The sequence below is a fragment of the Anomalospiza imberbis genome, chromosome 22, assembly GCF_031753505.1.
Source record: "Anomalospiza imberbis isolate Cuckoo-Finch-1a 21T00152 chromosome 22, ASM3175350v1, whole genome shotgun sequence".
Lineage (NCBI taxonomy): Eukaryota > Metazoa > Chordata > Aves > Passeriformes > Viduidae > Anomalospiza > Anomalospiza imberbis.
Window position 1 is genome coordinate 8,463,943 of NC_089702.1, and position 20,130 is coordinate 8,484,072.

The 20,130-nt window shown below is 71.4% G+C and overlaps 2 protein-coding genes across 2 annotated transcripts; one reads left to right on the forward strand and one right to left on the reverse strand.

Annotated features, from left to right (window-relative positions):
- Positions 1–124: 124 nt before the first annotated feature.
- Positions 125–7,295, reverse strand: OS9 (OS9 endoplasmic reticulum lectin). The gene is given in 15 exon segments (XM_068212748.1): positions 125–229; positions 626–741; positions 825–1,280; positions 2,153–2,426; positions 2,495–2,598; positions 2,700–2,736; positions 2,842–2,948; positions 3,054–3,170; positions 3,903–4,104; positions 4,185–4,283; positions 4,377–4,453; positions 4,539–4,602; positions 4,688–4,750; positions 4,753–4,866; positions 6,841–7,295. Coding segments are annotated over 15 exon segments (2,178 nt in total). The 5' UTR covers positions 7,084–7,295.
- Positions 7,296–7,812: 517 nt separating this feature from the next.
- On the forward strand, positions 7,813–19,680 carry B4GALNT1 (beta-1,4-N-acetyl-galactosaminyltransferase 1). The gene is made up of 12 exons (XM_068212664.1): positions 7,813–7,960; positions 8,403–8,473; positions 10,181–10,388; positions 11,287–11,469; positions 11,655–11,761; positions 12,031–12,068; positions 12,326–12,506; positions 13,093–13,233; positions 15,591–15,778; positions 16,319–16,459; positions 18,074–18,311; positions 19,444–19,680. The coding sequence occupies exons 3-12, from the start codon at positions 10,186–10,188 to the stop codon at positions 19,656–19,658; spliced, it is 1,635 nt and encodes a 544-aa protein (XP_068068765.1). The 5' UTR covers positions 7,813–7,960; positions 8,403–8,473; positions 10,181–10,185; the 3' UTR covers positions 19,659–19,680.
- Positions 19,681–20,130: the final 450 nt, after the last annotated feature.

A 20,130-nucleotide genomic window follows, 5' to 3' on the forward strand; every position in this document is an offset into this window, starting at 1 on the left:
GGCAGGGTCCCCCGGGGGGGGCACAGTGACCGCCCCCCTCCTGGATGGGGGACACCGTGGGGCGTCCTGTGCCCAGTCCCGCGGCAGAGATGAAGCCACAATTCTGGAGGGGGACGTTCAGGATTTAAGGGATCAGAATTTGGTCGCGGCCCCCCCACACGAAGCGATAATTGTCCTCCAGTGCCTGCTGCCGCCGCCGCTCCTTCTGCGCCTCCTCCGTGCCCTGCACCTGGGGGGGGGGGCAAATCAGTGCCCCCCCTTTCACCTCTGTGCCCCCCCTTCATCTCACTGCCCCCCACCACTTCTGTGCCCCCTTCACCTCAGTGCCCCCCCCCGTACCCCACTTTTCTGTCCTCAGCTCCCCCGTGTCCTGCCCGCACCCTCTCCACCTCAGTGTGTCCCCCCGTGCCTCAGTTTCCTTAGTCACACCCCCCATCCCTCAGCCCCCCACATTCCCCAGCCCTGCCCTGCCTCAGTTCCAGCCCGTGCCTCAGTTTCCCCCACCTCACCTGTGTCCCTGCTCTCCCCCCAACACCACAGATTCTCCTGCTCCTGAGCCTCAGTTGTGCCCCCATCCCTCCGAGCCCTCCCCCACCCCTCGCAGCCCCTCCCCGCGCCCCCGCACCAGGATGCTGAGGAAAATCTCCTTCAGGCTCCGGGAATCTTCCTCCGACAGCCACTGCGCCGCCTCCTCCTCCTCGCCCCCCGATGACGCCGTCACGATCTTGATCTCGATCTTCCCTGGGGAGGGGGCCCGGGGGGGTTGATTTGGGGCGGGGGGGGGCTCCCCGCTGCTGTCCCCCCGCGACCGGAGCCCTCCCTACCTTCAGCCCGCAGCCCTTCCTTGGCCAGCAGCTCCCGCACCTCGTTTTCTCCACCTGCGGCAGCTGCGGGGGGGCTCTGGTTTTCCCGGGGGGGCTCCCGATCCTCCCGGGGGTGCTCCCGATCCTCCCGGGGGGGCTCCCGCTTCCCCGGGAGAGGCTCCGGCTCCTGGGGCGTGTCGCGGCTCCCGACCCTGCCCATCCGCACCCGCACCCGCCCGTCCTTGGGGAGCCGGGGGCTGCTCTTCCCTCGCCGGCTCCCCCCGCCCCCTCCTCCTCCTCCTCCTCCTCCTCCTCGTCCTCCCTGCGCCCGCCGGGAGCGGGGGGGGCCCCGGGGGGGTCGCGGCGGGGCTCGGCCCTGTCCAGCCGGTCCCATCAGCCGGGTCAGGGTGGACGCGAGGGTCCGGGTGGCGCGGGCTACCGGTCGAACTCCCCCTTCAGCCCCTCGGTCTCCAACTCATCCTCCACCTGCAGGAGGGGTTAAAGGCGGGTTCCCCAGCCTGGCAGCCGGTACCCAGAAAGGCTGTCCCCCATCTCTGCTGGGCACCCCTGGCCCTGGCCATAGCGTCCTCAGCACAGCCAAGGGGGTCCCAACCCTCCCAGGGGCTCCCCAGCTCAGCCAGGGGAGTCCCAGTGCAGTCAGGGGGTCCCCAGCATAGCTGGGAGGGGACCCCAGCATGGTCAGGGGTTCCCTGGTGTGGACAGGGTGTCCCCACAGCCACGAGGGGGATCCCCAGTGCGGCTGGGGGGCAGCCAACCCAACTGGAGGCTCCAGTGCAGCCTGGCTGGGGCTCCCCCAGTGCAGCCTGGGGGGGCCCAACTTGGCCAGAGGGTCCCATCCTTGCTGGGGGCCCTCAAATGTGGCTACAAAGTCCAGCCAGAGGGCTCCCAGTGCCCCCTGTGGGGGTCCCAGCCCAGTCAGGGGGGTCCCAATGCCCCTGTGGGGGGTCCCAGCCCAGTCAGGGGGTCCCAGTGCCCCTGTGGGGGTCCCAGTGTCCCTGTGGGGGGTCCCAGCCCAGTCAGGAGGTCCCAGTGTCCCTGTGGGGGTCCCAGTGCCCCTGTGGGGGTCCCAGCCCAGTCAGGAGGTCCCAATGCCCCCTGTGGGGGTCCCAATGCCCCTGTGGGGGTCCCAGCCCAGTCAGGGGGGTCCCAGTGTCCCTGTGGGGGTCCCAGCCCAGTCAGGAGGTCCCACTGTCCCTGTGGGGGTCCCAATGCCCCTGTGGGGGTCCCAGCCCAGTCAGGATGGTCCCAGTGCCCCTGTGGGGGTCCCAGCCCAGTCAGGGGGTCCCAGTGCCCCCTGTGGGGGTCCCAGCCCACCCGGGGTCCCCCACCTCGCTGATGATGCTGTCGAACTCCTGCTCCATCTGGCTCTTCACCTCTTCCTTCAGGCCTCTGCCACCTGCTCCCGTGGCAGCAGCTCCAGCCCTGCCAGCAGCGGCCCTGCCTCCTCCTCCTCGTCCTCATCTTCATCCTCGTCCTCATCCTCCTCCCTCCCCCGTGGCGGGGGCCTCGGGGCCAGGCAAAGGCCTCGGGGCTGGGGGACTCTGCAGGGCCAGGTGGGGCTGGGGTAGCTTTGGCTGCTGCCTCCTCCTCCTCGCTTGCCTTCTCCTTGGCCTGAAGCAACGGGAAGGGGCTCAGGGGGAAACTGAGGCACGGAGAGGCCCGAGGGGCACGGGGGAGGTGCCCACCTTCCTGGTGGTCTCCTTCAGCTCCTCGATGAACTGCAGCAGGTCCCCGGGGCTCCGGATCACCTTGAAGTGGATTTTCTTGCGTGGATCTACGAGGGAAGGCAGAACGGGGGGCTGGGAGTGGCAGGGGGGGCATGGGGGACACCGGGTGGCCATCGAGGTGACACGGGGTGGACACCCCAGGACTCACCAGCTGCCCGACCACCGGCTGCCCTCGGGGATGGCTCCTGCAGGGAGGAGACAGGGGATGGAGCAGCACTCTAAACCCCCCACAAAGTGAACCCAACCCACCCCAAGACCCCCAGAATGCCCCCAGGGCCACTGGGACTCACCCTGGTGCTGTCCTGCTGGTCTCTGGCTGTGGCTGTCACCTCCTGGTCCCCAGCTGTCACATCCTTGGCTGGCTCTGGCTGGTTCCCTGGCACAGGCGGGGACACAGCTGCCACAGGGGGGACATGCCTGGCACTGAGAGCCAGGCCGGGGGTCCCAGAAGGAGAGGGGACGCTGGCAGCGCTGTCACCGTGAGGCGGGGACAGGGCCATACCATCCTGGGTGCCCGCAGGGCTCTGTGAGGGGGGCTCGCTGTCCCTGTCACTCCAGAGCCGCGTGTCCAGCGTCCGGAGCTCCTCTGAGATCTCCTCCACCTTCCTCTTGGTGTCAGCTGGGGACACAGGGCACAGGGACAGTGACAGCACAGCTGGGGGACAGCCCCAGCTCCACGCTGCAGGGAACCATGGCAGTCCCGTGTCGGAGGGGACAAGGCCAGCCCTGGCACAGAGGGAACCGTGCCAGTCCCAGTGCCAGCCCCAGGACAGAGGCGACAGGGCCAGGAAGGTGACAGTGCCAGCCCTAGGAGGGAGGGGACACGGGCAGGCTGGAGAGAACCCTGCCAGCCCCAGCATGGAGAGGACAGCGCCAGGCTGGAGGGGACAGTGCCAGCCTCAGGATGCAGGAAACAGGGCCAGGCTGGAAAGGACAGTGCCAGCCCCAGACTGGAGAGGACATTGCCAGTTTGGGATGGAAGGGACAGGGCCAGGATGGAGGGGACAGTGCCAGCCCCAAGCTGGAGGGGACAGTGCCAGTCTCGGGATGGAGACGACAGGGCCAGGCTGGAGGGGACAGTGCCAGTCCCATGATGGACAGGACAGGGACAGGCTGAAGAGGACAGTGCCATCCTTGGGATGGACGGGACAGTGCCAGCCCCAAGCTAGAGGGGACAGTGCCAGTCTCAGGATGGAGAGAACAAGGCCAGGCTGGAGGGGACAGTGCCAGTCCCAGGCTGGAGGGGACAGTGCCATCCTTGGGATGGAGGGGACAGTGCCAGCCTCGGGATGGACTGCACACAGCGCCAGCCCCACACCCCACGCCCAGACCAGGGCTCCCCGATACTCACAGACTTGGGCACGCACGTACTGGACGTACTGGGCGGGCGAGAGGGCGGGCTGGCAGCGGATGGGCTGCGGTGCCAGCCCCGGGGCGGGCCGCAGGAACGGGTGGTGGCAGATGCGCGTCGTGTGCACCGTCAGCACGTACGAGCACGACTGCGGCTCGTCCACGCGGGCGATGTAGTCCCCGGCCCCCTCCTCGCACAGGAACTGCGGGGACGGCCCCGGGGTGAGGCCCTGCTGTGCCCCGGGTGCCCCCCCCGGTGCCCCCCGGTGTGCCCGGTCCTTACCCGGACCTCGGCCTCGCGGGCGCGGCCGGTGAGGTCGCAGCGGGAGCCGTTGACGTAGCTCTGGCTGTGGTAGCGCCTCAGCTGGTGCTGCTTGGAGGCCTGAGGGGTGGGGAGGGGCACGGGGTGGGCACGGGGCGGGCAGGGGGACAGCGCCGCCCCTGCCCGCTGTCCCCGGGGGGAGGGGACGCGCACCTTGGCCGTCTCGTCGTCCCAGTCGAAGGCGGACTGGTAATAGCCCAGGACGAGGACGTCCCCCTTGATCTCAGACTCTGTGGGGAGCGGGCAGCGAGAGGGCAGGTATTGGGGGAGGGGTCCTCGGCGCCGCTCCGTCCCTGCCCCCGTCCCCACCGTCACCTTCCAGGTGGTACTGCTGGATGTGCCTCCCGTAGCAGAACTCGTACGTCCACCAGTCCTTGGTCTGGCAAGAGCGGAGCCCCCCGCGTGAGGCCGGGGGTGCCCCCCTGGCACTCCCCGTGCCCCGCCCCGGCCCCCCGAGGTCCCACCTTGAGCAGGCAGGGCGCCGTGCCCATGGGCCGCAGCAGCTCGGCCACGCCGGAGCCGTTGTAGAGGCGGGGGTCGCGGGGGGGGCCGCGGGGGGGGGGCCCACGGCCGCGGGGGGCAGGCGGCACTCGTAGCGCTGCTTGAAGCGCGAGGCCACCGTCACCACGTCCTCGGCCTGGTGCTGGGGGCACGGCGCTGTCAGAGCCCTCCCCCGGAGCTCACAGCCCCCCAGGGCTCTGCCCCCCTGGGGAAGAGCCCCCTCAGTAGCCTCCAGCCACCCCAGTGACCCACAGACCCCCCCGTGACCCCACAGCCCCAGAGAGACCCCACAGAGTCCCCAGTGACCCCACAGCCCCAGAGAGACCCCACAGCCCCCCCGTGACCCACAGACCCCCCAGTGACCCCACAGCCCCAGAGAGAACCCACAGCCCCCCCCCCGTGACCCCACAGCCCCAGAGAGACCCCAGAGACCCCACAGCCCCAGAGAGACCCCAGAGACCCCCCAGTGACCCCACAGCCCCAGAGAGACCCCACAGAGTCCCCAGTGACCCCACAGCCCCAGAGAGACCCCACAGCCCCCCCGTGACCCACAGACCCCCCAGTGACCCCACAGCCCCAGAGAGACCCCACAGCCCCCCCCCCGTGACCCCACAGCCCCAGAGAGACCCCAGAGACCCCACAGCCCCAGAGAGACCCCAGAGACCCCCCAGTGACCCCACAGCCCCAGAGAGACCCCCAGAGACCCCCCAGTGACCCACAGACCCCCCCGTGACCCCACAGCCCCAGAGAGACCCCACAGAGTCCCCAGTGACCCTACAGCCCCAGAGAGACCCCACAGACCCCCCCGTGACCCCACAGCCCCAGAGAGACCCCAGAGACCCCCCAGTGACCCCACAGCCCCAGAGAGACCCCACAGACTCCCCCCAGTGACCCCACAGCCCCAGAGAGACCCCACAGACTCCCCCCAGTGACCCCACAGCCCCCCCGTGACCCACAGACCCCCCCCGTGACCCCACAGCCCCAGAGAGACCCCAGAGACCCCCCAGTGACCCACAGACCCCCCCGTGACCCCACAGCCCCAGAGAGACCCCACAGAGTCCCCAGTGACCCCACAGCGCCAGAGAGACCCCACAGTCCCCCCAGTGACCCCACAGCCCCAGAGAGACCCCAGAGACTCCCCCCAGTGACCCCACAGCCCCAGAGACTCTCCTAGTGACCCCACAGTCCCCCCAGTGACCCCAGAGACTCCCCCAGTGACCCCACAGCCCCAGAGAGACCCCACAGACCCCCCAGTGACCCCACAGCCCCAGAGACCCCCCAGTGACCCCACAGCCCCAGAGAGACCCCACAGAGTCCCCAGTGACCCCACAGCCCCCCCGGTGACCCCAAAGCCCCTCCAGAGACCCCAGAGCCTCCCCCAGTCCCCCAGGGGGGACAGGACAGACCCCACAGCCCACCCCCCACCCCACCCGGGGGCCAGGGCGAACCGCAGCCGCCCCCCAGCCCAGCCCAGCCCAGCCCAGCCCAGCCCAGCCCAGCCCAGGCCGGGCCCAGCACCTCCCAGGGACACCCAGCGGCAGCAGCGGCTGCGGGGCGAGTCCCCCCCGAAGCGGGCCACCCGAAACACGAAGTGAAACTTCGGTCCCCGCCCCGCCCCGCATCCGGAACATCTGGCGGCAGCGGCGGCGCGGCGAGCCCCGGGCTGTGGGGGGATCGCTGCCAGCCCGGGGCCCCCCGGCCCGGCTGTCCCCACGGAGCCGCCCCGCAGACAGGTACGGAGCGGCCGCCCCGGCCCCGAGCCCCCGGTGCCGCTGAGTGCCGGCAGCGCCCCGGGCCCGTGCCCCCGAGCCCAGCCCGGGCAGCGCCCCGGACCCCGGTTCGGCCCCTGGCCCGTGCCCCGCCCCGGAAGGAGCCCCGGTAAGGAGCACAGCCGGTGGCCCGGGCCCGGTTCGGCCCCTGGCCCGTGCCCCGCCCCGGAACGGCCCCGGACAGGTGCTCCCGGTCCCCGCAGGCCCCCCCGGGCGGCATTCCTGACCCGCAGCCGGCGCCCCGCTCCTCGGCAGCCCCGTGGCCGGTGCGCCGGCCCCGCTAGGGCCCCCGGGACGCCGGCCGCCTCCCCCCTCACCCAGCCCTTGGCCCCGGTGCCGCGGCGCACCTGCCCGGCCAGCACGGGCTCGGCCAGGATCTCGAGGCCGTACTTGAGCTCGCTGAGCTCCTGCAGGTTGAGCGCGGCTCGGGCCCCGCGGAGGGGCCACCCCGGGCCGAGCAGCGCCAGCAGAGCCAGCGCCGCCACCGGCCCCGGGCCCCGCCGCGCCGCCATCTTCCCCCGCCGCCGCCGCTTCCGCTTCCGCCCGCACCTGCCCGCGCCCGCCCCAGCCCCGCTGCTCCGCGTCGCCATTGGTTCGTACGCCTGCCCGTCAACGGCAAGCGCGGCTCTGATTGGTCGGCGGGCGGGGATGACGCCGCCTGTTGTGAGGCCGCGGGGGCGAGGTGGCTGCGAGAACGGGGGCCGCGGCGATTGGCCGGAGCCCGCGCGGGTGGCAGCCAATGGCGAGGCGGGGCGCGGCCGGCCGCGATGACGTCACGCCCGGAGGTTCCCCATTGGCCGAGCGGGATGCAGGCGATCCCCGCGCGCTGATTGGTGGAGGGCGCCGAGCATCCCCGGGGGATCACGTGATTACCGGAGCCGGGAGCGGGCTCCACGGTGAGGGGCGTGCGGGGCACCCCGAGCGGGCGGGGCCGCCTCCAGCAGCCCCCCCGGCCCCATCCCCCCGGCACTGGGGCCCCTCTGCTCCCCCAGTCTGCTCCGGACCCCCCCCAAACCTCTCCGAGCGCCCCCCAGGGCCCCTCGGCGCTCCTCCAGCCGCCTGGCAGCACCCCGAGCCTCCCCAGCCCCCCCGGCTCCGCAGCCTCCCCGGCTCCGAACCCCCGCCCCTCCCGGTCCCGGCAGAGCTCGGGCCGGGCCCCCCCGCACCCCCCGCTCAATGGGGCCGTTGTGCGCCCCACGCGTGGGCACAAAGCGCGGCCTGTGGCCGCCGCGCCGGGGGGGCTGATTCCGGCCCGACCCGCGGGGGCAGCCGCCGCCCGCCCCCCCCCCCCCTCCCGCCGCGTTCTGCGCCCCCCGCCCCGCCTCTCGCCCCGCAGCCTCGCCCCGCCCCTCCCGGGGCTGCGGCGGTGCCGTTCCACACCGGGGCCGCCGGGGGCGCCTTCGCCGCCCGCTCCGGTGCCGGTGCCGCTTGCGGCCGCGGAGCGCCGGGATCCGCCAGCGGAGCCAGGTAGGGCCGGGGCCGCTCTCGTCGCGACGTGTCGCGACGAGGGACGGCACCTGCCGCCGCCCCGCGGCTGCGACATCGCCGCCTCTGCCCCCAGACAACCCCAACTCCCCGCATCCCGCACCCCCTCGCCGCCCCGAAAGCCTCCGGTCCCCCCGGCATCCCCCGCATCCCCCGGCCCCGCCGCCCGAACCGTCCCAGCCCCCCCCGCTCCGCATCCCCCGGGCCTCCCGCCCCTCCCAGCCCCCCGAGCCTCCCCCAGCCTCTGCCAGGCCCCTCCCTGCCCCCCCTCGGGCCCCCAGGCACCCCCAGCCCCTCCCGACGTGACGTCTGCCCCCAGCCCTGCCTTTGCCCGGGGGGGGCTGGGGGAGCCGGGGGGCGGCAGGACGGGGGGGTCCCGGGGCCGCGGGTCCTTCCTGCCCCGACACTGTCCCCGTGTCCCCAGGCCGGTGCTGCGGGGGCAGAGCCATGAGTGTGGGCTGAGCCCCCCCCGCCGGGACCTGCGCCCACCCCGAGGTGAGGGCACTGGGAGCACTGGGAGCACTGGGAGCACTGGGAGCACTGGGGAGGGATGGAGGGGGTGCGAGCACAGCAGAGCGGGGGAACTGGGGGGGCACTGGGCAGGGCACTGGGTTGAACTGGGAAACTGGGAGATGGGAGTGCTGGGAAACACTGGAGGCAGCGCGGGGACTGAGGGATGGTGCACTGCACGGGCGGTACTGGTTTGTACTGGGAGGTGCTGCGGGCACTGGTTTGTACTGGGAGTCACTGGGAGGTGCTGCGGGCACTGGTTTGTACTGGTTTGTACTGGGAGGTGCTGTGGGCACTGGTTTGTACTGGGAGTCACTGGGAGGTGCTGCGGGCACTGGTTTGTACTGGGAGGTGCTGCAGCACTGGTTTGTACTGGGAGTCACTGGGAGGTGCTGTGGGCACTGGTTTGTAATGGTTTGTACTGGGAGGTGCTGTGGGCACTGGTTTGCACTGGGAGTCACTGGGAGGTGCTGTGGGCACTGGTTTGTACTGGGAGTCACTGGGAGGTGCTGTGGGCACTGGTTTGTACTGGGAGTCACTGGGAGGTGCTGTAGGCACTGGTTTGTACTGGGAGGTGCTGCGGGCACTGGTTTGTACTGGGAGTCACTGGGAGGTGCTGCGGGCACTGGTTTGTACTGGGAGTCACTGGGAGGTGCTGCGGGCACTGGTTTGTACTGGGAGTCACTGGGAGGTGCTGTGGGCACTGGTTTGTACTGGGAGGTGCTGCGGGCACTGGTTTGTACTGGGAGTCACTGGGAGGTGCTGTGGGCACTGGTTTGTACTGGGAGGTGCTGCAGCACTGGTTTGTACTGGGAGTCACTGGGAGGTGCTGCGACACTGGTTTGTACTGGGAGTCACTGGGTGGCAGCAGGAGGTACTGGGGGCACTGGGGGGCACTGGGAGGGATTGGGTTTATACTGGGGGCATCAGGGACACTGAGAGGGGTTGGGTTGTACTGGGGACACTGGGAGGGGCTGGGTGGCACTGGGGGGCACTGGGAGCAGCTGGGTTTCACTGGGGGCACTGGGAGGGGCTGGGTGGCACTGGGGGGCACTGGGAACACTGGGTTGTACTGGGGGCACTGGGAACACTGGGTTGTACTGGGGGCACTGGGAGGGGCTGGTTTCACTGTCGGCACTGGGAACACTGGGTGGTACTGGGGGCACTGGGAGGGGCTGGGTGGCACTGGCGGCACTGGGAACACTGGGTTGTACTGGGGGCACTGGGAGGGGCTGGGTGGCACTGGCGGCACTGGGAACACTGGGTGGTACTGGGGGCACTGGGGGCACTGTGAGGGGCTGGGTTTCACTGGGGGCACTGGGAACACTGGGTTTCACTGGGGGCACTGGGAACACTGGGTGGTACTGGGGGCACTGGGAGGGGCTGGGTTTCACTGGCGGCCCTGGGAACACTGGGTTGTACTGGGGGCACTGGGAGGGGCTGGGTGGCACTGGGAACACTGGGTTGTACTGGGGGCACTGGGAACACTGGGTTGTACTGGGGGCACTGGGAGGGGCTGGGTGGCACTGGGAACACTGGGTTGTACTGGGGGCACTGGGAACACTGGGTTGTACTGGGGGCACTGGGAGGGGCTGGGTGGCACTGGCGGCACTGGGAACACTGGGTTGTACTGGGGGCACCGTGTCGCCCTGGGGGCACCGGGGGGCCCCGGGGTGACGCTGTGCCCCCCAGGCAGGATGCGGGGGGCGCAGCGGGCGCTGTGCCTGCTGCTGGTGGCCTCGGCCTCGCTGGCCGCGCTCTACCTGCACCTGTGGGCACCCAAGGGCCCCCCCAGCGTGGACCTGCGCCGCCCCCCACCCGAGCGGCTGCCACCCCCTCTGCCGCCCCCCGCCCGCGCCTACCCCCACGTGCCCTTCCGCCTCAAGGAGGAGGTCATGGAGTAAGGACGGGGCACGGGGGGAGCGGGGGGCACCGGGGGGAGGCACCTGCGGGGTGGGGGCACCCAAGGGTGGGGGGGCACCCATGGCCTGGGAACCCCGGGGCTGAGGCACGGCGGAGGTGGGGGTTCCCAAGGGTGGGGGTACTCAGGGCTGAGGGCACCCCAGGACGGGACTGTGGCTCCCATGGGGCACCCATGGGTTGGGGCACCCAAAAATGGGGGGGTGCCCCAGGGTCGGGTGGTGGGGGCGCCGGGGGAAGGGCGGTGGGGCAGTAGCAGAGGGGTGACAAAGGCGATGCCAGGGTGGGTCAGGGCTGTGGTGGGTGGCGGCAGGTGGTGCTGGAAGGTGCCAGGGCGGTGCCGGGGCGGTGCCACGCGGGGACCGGCAGGCACGGGAGGTGCCAGGGCGGTGCCGGGGCGGTGCCACGCGGGGACCGGCAGGCACGGGAGGTGCCAGGGCGGTGCCGGGGCGGTGCCACGCGGGGACCGGCAGGCACGGGAGGTGCCAGGGCGGTGCCGGGGCGGTGCCACGCGGGGACCGGCAGGCACGGGAGGTGCCAGGGCGGTGCCGGGGCGGTGCCACGCGGGGACCGGCAGGCACGGGAGGTGCCAGGGCGGTGCCGGGGCGGTGCCACGCGGGGACCGGCAGGCACGGGAGGTGCCAGGGCGGTGCCGGGGCGGTGCCACGCGGGGACCGGCAGGCACGGGAGGTGCCAGGGCGGTGCCGGGGCGGTGCCACGCGGGGACCGGCAGGCACGGGAGGTGCCAGGGCGGTGCCGGGGCGGTGCCACGCGGGGACCGGCAGGCACGGGAGGTGCCAGGGCGGTGCCGCTCGCGGCTCCCCGTGGCGCAGGTTCCGGTGCCGCTGCTGTCGGTGCCAGCGGCCCTGTCGCGACAGGCTGCTGCCCAGGAACGGCTGCTCGTGCGAGGCGGAGGCGGAGGCGGGGCTGGCGCTGCCGCTCCGGCGGCGGCTCTTCGGGCCCGGCCCGGCGGGGCTGGACTTCGCCAGCGCCTTCGCCCCCGGGGAGCGGCCGCGGCAGCTGCGGCTGCGGGAGCGCGAGTACCGCAATTACCGGAACCGGTGAGCGCAGGCGGCGGGAGGGACCCCCGGGGCACCTCGGGCCGGATGGGACCCCGGGCTCAGCAGCGGGGGGAAGGCTGGGACCCCCAGGCCGGGTGTGGGGTGTGTGCCCCGGACTGAGCGGTCCGGCCGCAGCGTGGGACTCCCCGGGGACCCCCGGCTGAAGCCCCGGTGCCCCCCCGCAGGGTGCAGACCCCCGCCGACCGCCTGCTCATCGTCCCGGCCAACTCCCCTCTGGAGTACCCGGCGCAGGGGGTGGAGGTGCGGCCGCTGCAGACCGTGCTGGTGCCCGGTGAGGGGGCGCGGGGGGAGCACGGGGGGGGACACGGGGGTGGGGGGCACCGGCTCAAGGAGGGGAACACATACGGGGGGGGGGCGAGGGGGAGGGCACAGAACGGGGGAAACACGGGGGTGCGGAGCACTGGGGGAGGCACAGGGTTGGGGGGGGACACGGGGTGGGTGTCCCTGGGCAGGGGGTGCCCCCGGATGGCTCTGGGGGGGGGGGGAACAGGGGCTCCCTCCGGGGGTCTCTGGGCCTCACCCCCGTGTCGCGGCCCCCAGGGCTCAGCCTGCAGGCGCCGGCCAGGAGCAGGTACCAGGTGAGGGCGAGGGAGGGGCACGGGGGAGGGGCTGGCTGGGGGCGTGGCTCGACTGGGCGTGGCGACATGGGCGGGGCCTGTCCGGTCTGTGGGCGGGGCCTGTCCGGTCTGTGGGCGGGGCCTGTCCGGTCTGTGGGCGGGGCTGTGGGGGTGGGCGGGGCTGGGCGCGCACCCTCCACCCCCGTGTGCGGCCTCCCCGTTTTGGGGGGGTCCCTGCCGTGCCGATCCCCGGGTCCCCCGTGACGTGCCGCCCCCAGGTGAACCTGACGGCCTCGCTGGGAACGCTGGCGGTGGCGGCCGAGGTGGAGGGCGTGGCGCTGCGGGGCGAGGGGCAGCCGCACCTGTCCTTGGCCGCCGCGCACCTGGACCACCTGAACCGGCAGCTGCAGTTCGTCACCTACACCAACACCCAGTTCCACCCCGACACCGCCGACATCGGTGGGTACGGGGGAGCTGCGCCGGCTGCCAGGAGCGGCGCGGGGGGCGCTGATTCCGGGAACCCCGGCACCCCCCGAGCCCCGGCACCCGCAGAGCCCCCGCGCTCCTGGGAACCCCAGCGCCCCCCGGGACGTGGCTGACCCTTGGGAACTCCAGCACCCCTGGGACCCCCAGCGACCTCCCCTGGTTGCCCTGGATGCCCAGTTCCCCCCGGGACCCCCGTATCGCCACTGCCCACAGGGACACTCGGGGTGCCCCCAATGCCCGCAGGGACACCCACGGATCCCCAGTGCCCACAGGGACACTCGGGGTGCCCCCAATGCCCGCAGGGACACCCCCGGATCCCCAGTGCCCACAGGGACACTCGTGGGACCCCCAATGCCCACAAGAACACTCGGGGTACCCCCAGTGCCCGCAGGGACACTCGGGGTGTCCCTGGAACACTCGGGGTATCCCCAACGCCCCCCTCGTTCCCCGTGTCCTCCGGTGACCCCCGCCCCCCGGCAGTCCCCGCCTCCCCCCGGCCCCGCTGCCCCTCCCGGGCCCCCCGTGCCCCCCTCGCCCCCAGCCCCCCCTCGCCCTGCAGTGCAGTTCTCCACCGACGGCCACTCCGCCGCCTTCGCCATCCGCATCCGGCACCCGCCCACGCCCCGCCTGTACGGCCCGGGGACCGCCAGCGACGGCGACGGGGACGGGGACAGCGACAGCGACAGCGGCGGGGACGGGGGTGAGCACGGGCCTGCAGCCCGACAGCAGCCCCGCCCGGGCCCCCGGTGCTCCCGGTGTCCCCATCCCTGCTCCTTGGGACAGTCCCAGTGCTCCCCGTGAGGGTGTTCAGTGCTCCCGGTGCGCCCAGTGCCAGACTCCCAGTGCACCCAGTGCCAGACTCCCAGTACTCCCAGTGCCAGTATCCCAGTGCTCCCGGTGCCCCCAGTGACAGACTCCCAGTGCTCCCGGTGCCCCCAGTGCCAGTATCCCAGTACTGCCAGTGCTCCCAGTGCTCCCAGTGTCCCCAGTGCCAGGATCTCAGTGCCCCCAGCACCAGAATCCCAGTGCCCCCCAGTGCTCCCAGTGCTCCCAGTGCCCCCAGTGCCAGTATTCCAGTACTGCCAGTGCTCCCAGCACCAGAATCCCAGTACTGCCAGTGCTCCCAGCACCAGAATCCCAGTACTGCCAGTGCCCCCAGTGCCAGACTCCCAGTGCGCCCAGCACCAGAATCCCAGTAATCCCAGTGCCCCCAGTGCCAGACTCCCAGTGCCCCCAGTGCCAGAATCCCAGTACTCCCAGTGCCCCCCAGTGCCCCCAGTGCCAGAATCCCAGTACTCCCAGTGCCCCCAGTGCCAGGCTCCCAGTGCTCCCAGTGCCCCCAGTGCCAGTATCCCAGTACTGCCAGTGCTCCCAGCACCAGAATCCCAGTACTCCCAGTGCCCCCAGTGCCAGACTCCCAGTGCCCCCAGTGCCCCCAGTGCCAGTATCCCAGTACTGCCAGTGCTCCCAGCACCAGAATCCCAGTACTCCCAGTGCCCCCAGTGCCAGACTCCCAGTGCCCCCAGTGCTCCCAGCACCAGAGTCCCAGTACTCCAGTGCTCCCAGTGCCAGACTCCCAGTGCCCCCAGTGCCAGACTCCCAGTGCCCCCAGTGCCAGAATCCCAGTGCTCCCAGTGTCCCCAGTGCTCCCAGTGCTGCAGACAGCTGGTTCTGCCAGTATCAGTGCCCCCAGCCCTACCAGTCCTCCCAGTCCCAGTTCCAGTCCCGGTGTGGGTGCCCAGTGCTCCCAGTGAGTGTCCCAATCCTCCCAGTACTGGTGTGACTGGTGCTCCCAGTGTGGGTTCCCAGCGCTCACGTGACCAGTACTGAACTGTCCAGCGCTCCTGGAGCGGGCTCCCAGCACGGGTTCCCAGTGCTCCCAGTATGAATGGGTGCCCAGCGCTCCCAGCCCTCCCAGTGCAGGCCCTCAGAGCTCCCAGTGCTTCCAGTATGGATGGGTGCCAGCCCTCCCAGCATGACCCCAGTGCTCCCACTGCAGTCTCCCAGTTAAAGCTCCCAGTTCAGGCTCCCAGAGCAGGTTCCCAGTTCAGGTTCCTAGAGCTCCCAGCATTCCCAGAGCTCCCAGTGCTCCCAGAGCTCCCAGTGCAGGCTCCCAGTTCAGGCTCCCAGATCTCCCAGCGCTCCCAGTTCAGGCTCCCAGAGCTCCCAGCACTCCCAGTTCAGGCTCCCAGATCTCGCAGCATTCCCAGTTCAGGCTCCCAGATCTCCCAGCGCTCCCAGTTCAGGCTCCCAGATCTCCCAGCGCTCCCAGTTCAGGCTCCCAGAGCTCCCAGTGCTCCCAGTTCAGGCTCCCAGATCTCCCAGCGCTCCCAGTTCAGGCTCCCAGAGCTCTCAGCACTCCCAGTTCAGGCTCCCAGACCTCCCAGTGCTCCCAGTTCAGGCTCCCAGATCTCCCAGGGCTCTCAGTTCAGGCTCCCAGATCTCGCAGCATTCCCAGTTCAGGCTCCCAGATCTCCCAGCGCTCCCAGTTCAGGCTCCCAGAGCTCCCAGTGCTCCCAGTTCAGGCTCCCAGATCTCCCAGTGCTCCCAGTTCAGGCTCCCAGATCTCCCAGCACTCCCAGTTCAGGCTCCCAGATCTCCCAGTGCTCCCAGTTCAGGCTCCCAGATGTCCCAGTGCTCCCAGTTCAGGCTCCCAGCACTCCCAGATCTCCCAGCGCTCCCAGTTCAGGCTCCCAGAGCTCCCAGCGCTCCCAGTTCAGGCTCTCAGAGCTCCCAGCACTCACTGTGGAGGCTCCCAGCACTCCCAGATCTCCCAGCGCTCCCAGTTCAGGCTCCCAGTGCTCCCAGCGCTCCCAGTTCAGGCTCCCAGATCTCCCAGCGCTCCCAGTTCAGGCTCCCAGATCTCGCAGCATTCCCAGTTCAGGCTCCCAGATCTCCCAGCACTCCCAGTTCAGGCTCCCAGATCTCGCAGCATTCCCAGTTCAGGCTCCCAGATCTCCCAGCGCTCCCAGTTCAGGCTCCCAGAGCTCCTAGCACTCCCAGTTCAGGCTCCCAGCGCTCCCAGTTCAGGCTCCCAGTGCCTCCCCCGCCCCCCAGGGTACAACATCTCGGCGCTGGTGACAGTGGCCACCAAGACGTTCCTGCGCTATGACAAGCTGCGGGGGCTCATCGCCAGCATCCGCCGCTTCTACCCCTCTGTCACCATCGTGGTGGCCGACGACAGCCAGCGCCCCGAGCCCCTGTCCGGGCCCCACCTGGAGCACTACCTCATGCCCTTCGGCAAGGTGGGCCTCCTGAGGGGACACGGGATGGTGCCAGGGTCCCCAGACAGGGACACGGGTGCTGGCAGAGCCACGGGGCTGTGGGACACGGGAGGGGCTGGCAGGAGCTGAGACCCCAAAAAGGGGGGGACGTGGAGGTCTGGGACTGCAGAGAGGGGGACACCGGGGTCCTGATGGGGCTGTGGCTTCCTGGGCGTGGCAGGGGTGGAGACCCCCGGGGAGGGGGCCAGGGGCAGGGCGGGGGTCCCTGGGGATGGGGGGCAATGGGGAAGGGGGACATTGGAACTCTCTCAGAGCAGTGGAGGGGGGGACACAAAGTGGCAGAACCCGGGGGGCTCATGGGGCTTGAGGGGCATGGGGGACACGGGGGGGTCTGTCAGGGCTGTGGGATCCCGGAGAAGGGGACACGAGGCCTGGAAGAGCTGTCGGTGCCCGGGGATGGGGGACACGGGGGTCTCTCGGGGCCGCGGGGCTCAGGGGAGGCATCCGTGGGCACCTGCGGGGTGCGGGGGCGGTGCCCGAGGGTCCACGCTGCCCCCGCAGGGCTGGTTCGCCGGGAGGAACCTGGCGGTGTCGCAGGTGACCACCAAGTACGTGCTGTGGGTGGACGATGACTTCATCTTCACGCCCCGCACGCGGCTGGAGAAGCTGGTGGATGTGCTGGAGAGAACCAGCCTGGACCTGGTGCGGGGCACGGGGGGCACGGCGGCTGCAGGGGGGCAAGGGAGGCTGCACAGGGCACCGGGGGGGGGGTACAGGGGGCTGCAGGGGTCATGGGGGGCTGCAGGGGCACGGGGGCAGGGGGTATGAGGGGACTGCAGGGGGCACAGGGCACGGGGGGGCTCCAGGGGGCTCCAGGGGCTATGGGGGGGCTGCAGGGGGCATGGGGGCCTGCAGAGGCACAGGGGGCAGAGGGTAGCACAGGCAGGTCCCTGTGGTCTGGGGGTACCCCTGGTTCCCGTGCCCAGTGCCCAATGCTGGACAAAACCAGTGTGGACCTGGTACAGGGCACCGGGAGCCACAGGGGGCACTGGGGGCCGCAGGGGGCACGGGGCAGCAGGTCCCTGTGGTCTGGGGGTACCCCTGGTTCCCGTGCCCAGTGCTGGACAGAACCAGCCTGGACCGGGTGTGGGCGGCTCAAGGGGGCGTGGGGGGCACCAGCAGGGCAGGTGGGGTGCAGGGGATGGCCAGTGTGTCCCCGCGCTCTGGAGAGGGTGGCCCTGGACAGAAGCAGCCTGGAGCTGGCACCCAGCACGGGTGGGCAGTGGGTGGCCGGAGGGTCCCCATGGTCCGGGAGTGGCGCTCCCGGTGCCCCGTGCCCCGGGCCTGGGGCTGTCCCGGTGCCCCCCGTGCCCTGCAGCATCCCCCGGTGGGCGATGCTGGGGCTCCCGGGTGTCCCAGGGGATCGTGAGTGGGTGGCACCCCTGGTCCCGGTGCAGCCCCCCCGCCACAGTTCCTGTGCCCAGGTGGGCGATGCTGGCAGGGCCATCAGGGTCCCGGTGCCCAGGTGGGGGCTCGGAGGGTCCCGGTGCCCAGGTGGGGGCTCAGGGGTTCCCGGTGCCCAGCTGGGGGCTCGGAGGGTCCCGGTGCCCAGGTGGGGGCTCAGGGGGTCCCGGTGCCCAGCTGGGGGCTCAGGGGGTCCCGGTGCCCAGGTGGGGGCTCGGAGGGTCCCGGTGCCCAGGTGAGCGATGCTGGCAGGGCCCTGAGGGTCCCAGTGCCGCACACCGGTCATGTAGGGGGTGCGGGGGTGTGGGGGGCTCAGGGGGTCCCTGTGCTCATGTGGGGGCTCGGGGATCCCGGTATTCACGTGGGGAGTCCCGGTGCCCAGGTGGGGGCTCGGAGGGTCCCGGTGCCCAGCTGGGGGCTCAGAGGGGTCCCGGTGCCCAGGTGGGCGATGCTGGCAGGGCCCTGAGGGTCCCAGTGCCGCACACCGGTCATGTGGGGGGGTGTTGGGGGGTGTGGGGGGCTCAGGGGGTCCCTGTGCTCATGTGGGGGCTCGGGGATCCCGGTGTTCACGTGGGGAGTCCCGGTGCCCAGGTGGGGGTTCAGAGGGTCCCGGTGCCCAGGTGGGGGCTCGGGGATCCCGGTGTTCACGTGGGGAGTCCCGGTGCCCAGGTGGGGGTTCAGAGGGTCCCGGTGCCCAGGTGCTGGCACAGCCCCAGCGCAGCGGCCCCATCCCATCCCATCCCATCCCATCCCATCCCATCCCATCCCATCCCATCCCATCCCATCGGTGGGCGGTACCGGCGGGTCCCGGGCGGTGCCGGTGCCGGTGCCAGCGCCCCGCTGTGCCCGCAGGTGGGCGGCGCGGTGCGGGAGATCACCGGCTACACCACCACGTACCGGCAGCGGCTGAGCGTGCGCGGCGGCGGCGCGGGGGGCGACTGCCTGCGGACCCGGCCCGGCTTCCACCACCGCCTCGCCGGCTTCCCCGCCTGCGTCGTCACCGACGGCGTCGTCAACTTCTTCCTGGCCCGCACCGACAAGGTGCGCCAGGTGGGCTTCGACCCCCGCCTGCGCCGCGTGGCTCACCTCGGTGAGGGCCGGGCACCGGCAGGGCTGCAGCGGGGGAGGGTCCTGGGGGCACCGGGGGTCCCAGAGGAGGGTCCTGGGGGCACCGGGGGGTCCCACAGGAGGGTCCTGGGTGGTCTGGAGGTCCCAGAGGAGGGTCCTGGGGGCACCGGGGGGTCCCAGAGGAGGGTCCTGGGGGCACCGGGGGTCCCAGAGGAGGGTCCTGGGCGGTCTGGGGGTCCCAGAGGAGGGTCCTGGGGGCACTGGGGGGTCCCAGAGGAGGGTCCTGGGGGCACCGGGGGTCCCAGAGAAGGGTCCTGGGGGTGCCCGGGGTCCTGGGGGGTCAGTCTAAGGGGGTCCCATAGGAAGGTCCTGGGGGGTCTGCGGGGGTCAGTCTAAGGGGGTCCCAGAGGAGGGTCCTGGGTGGTCTGGGGGTCCCATAGGAGGGTCCTGGGGTGCCCGGAGGTCTGGGGGGGTCAGCCTAAGGGGGTCTCGGGGTCCCAGAGGAGGGTTCTGGGGGTGCCCAGGGGTCAGTCTAAGGGGGTCCCGGAGCAGGAGGGTCCTGGGGGTTTCCAGGGTCTTGAGGGATCTGAGGGATGAGGGGATCCCGGGTGTGTGGGGGGAGGACAGTCACTGGGGTCCCCCACAATGGGGTCAGAGATAAGGGGGGACACTGGGGTCCCCACGATGGGGTCAGAGATAAGGGGGGACACTGGGGTCCCCACGATGGGGTCAGAGATAAGGGGGGACACTGGGGTCCCCACGATGGGGTCAGAGATAAGGGGGGACACTGGGGTCCCCATGATGGCATCAGAGATAAGGGGGGACACTGGGGTCCCCATGATGGCATCAGAGATAAGGGGGGACACTGGGGTCCCCATGATGGCATCAGAGATAAGGGGGGTGCTGGGGTCCCCCACGATGGGGTCAGAGATAAGGGGGGTGCTGGGGTCCCCACGATGGCATCAGAGATAAGGGGGGTGCTGGGGTCCCCCACGATGGCGTCAGAGATAAGGGGGGTGCTGGGGTCCCCACGATGGGGTCAGAGATAAGCAGGGACACTGAGGTCCCACCCCGTGGGCCCACGGGACCAGAGTCAGGGTGAGGGACCCCAGGGCAGCTCTGAGCCCGTTTTGGGGTGCCCCTCTGCCCCCCAGAGTTCTTCATCGATGGGCTGGGGGTGCTGCACGTGGGCTCGTGCGAGGACGTGGTTGTGGACCACGCGTCCAAGCTGGCGCTGCCGTGGCGGCGCTCGGAGGGCGAGCGCCAGTACAACCGGTACCGGTACCCGGCGGCGCGCGACGACAGCCTGCGCCTCAAGCAGCGCCTCTTCTTCTTCAAGAACCGCTTCAAGTGCATGGCCGGCGACTAGGAGTGGCCACCAGCCCCGGGCACCAGCCCCGGGCTCCGCTGGCCAGCCCTGGGGTGCCACAGGGCTGCTGACACCGGGGTGATGCCACCCCCAGGCACCCCGAGGGCTGCCGGCGCTGGCCACCCCCGGGTGCTGGCAGGGCCACTGACACAGAGGTGACACAGGGCCACCACCCCCGGGGTCACTGGCCACGGGACACCCCATGGACATCGCTCACACGGCCGCCGAGCACGGGCCAGCTCAAGGGTCACTGCTGCCAGGCACCCCTCCGGTGTCCCCAGAGCCACAGCCATGGCTACTCCATGGGCCACCGGCCACATCTGGGGCGCCCCCAGGACGCCCCAGGGCCACCGACCCCATGGGCCACCTCATGTGGGTCAGCCCCAGGGCCACCACTGTTGGCCACTACCAACCCTAGGGCACCCCTGTGGTGGCTGCCCCTTTGGGCCACCCCGGGGGCCACCACCACCGG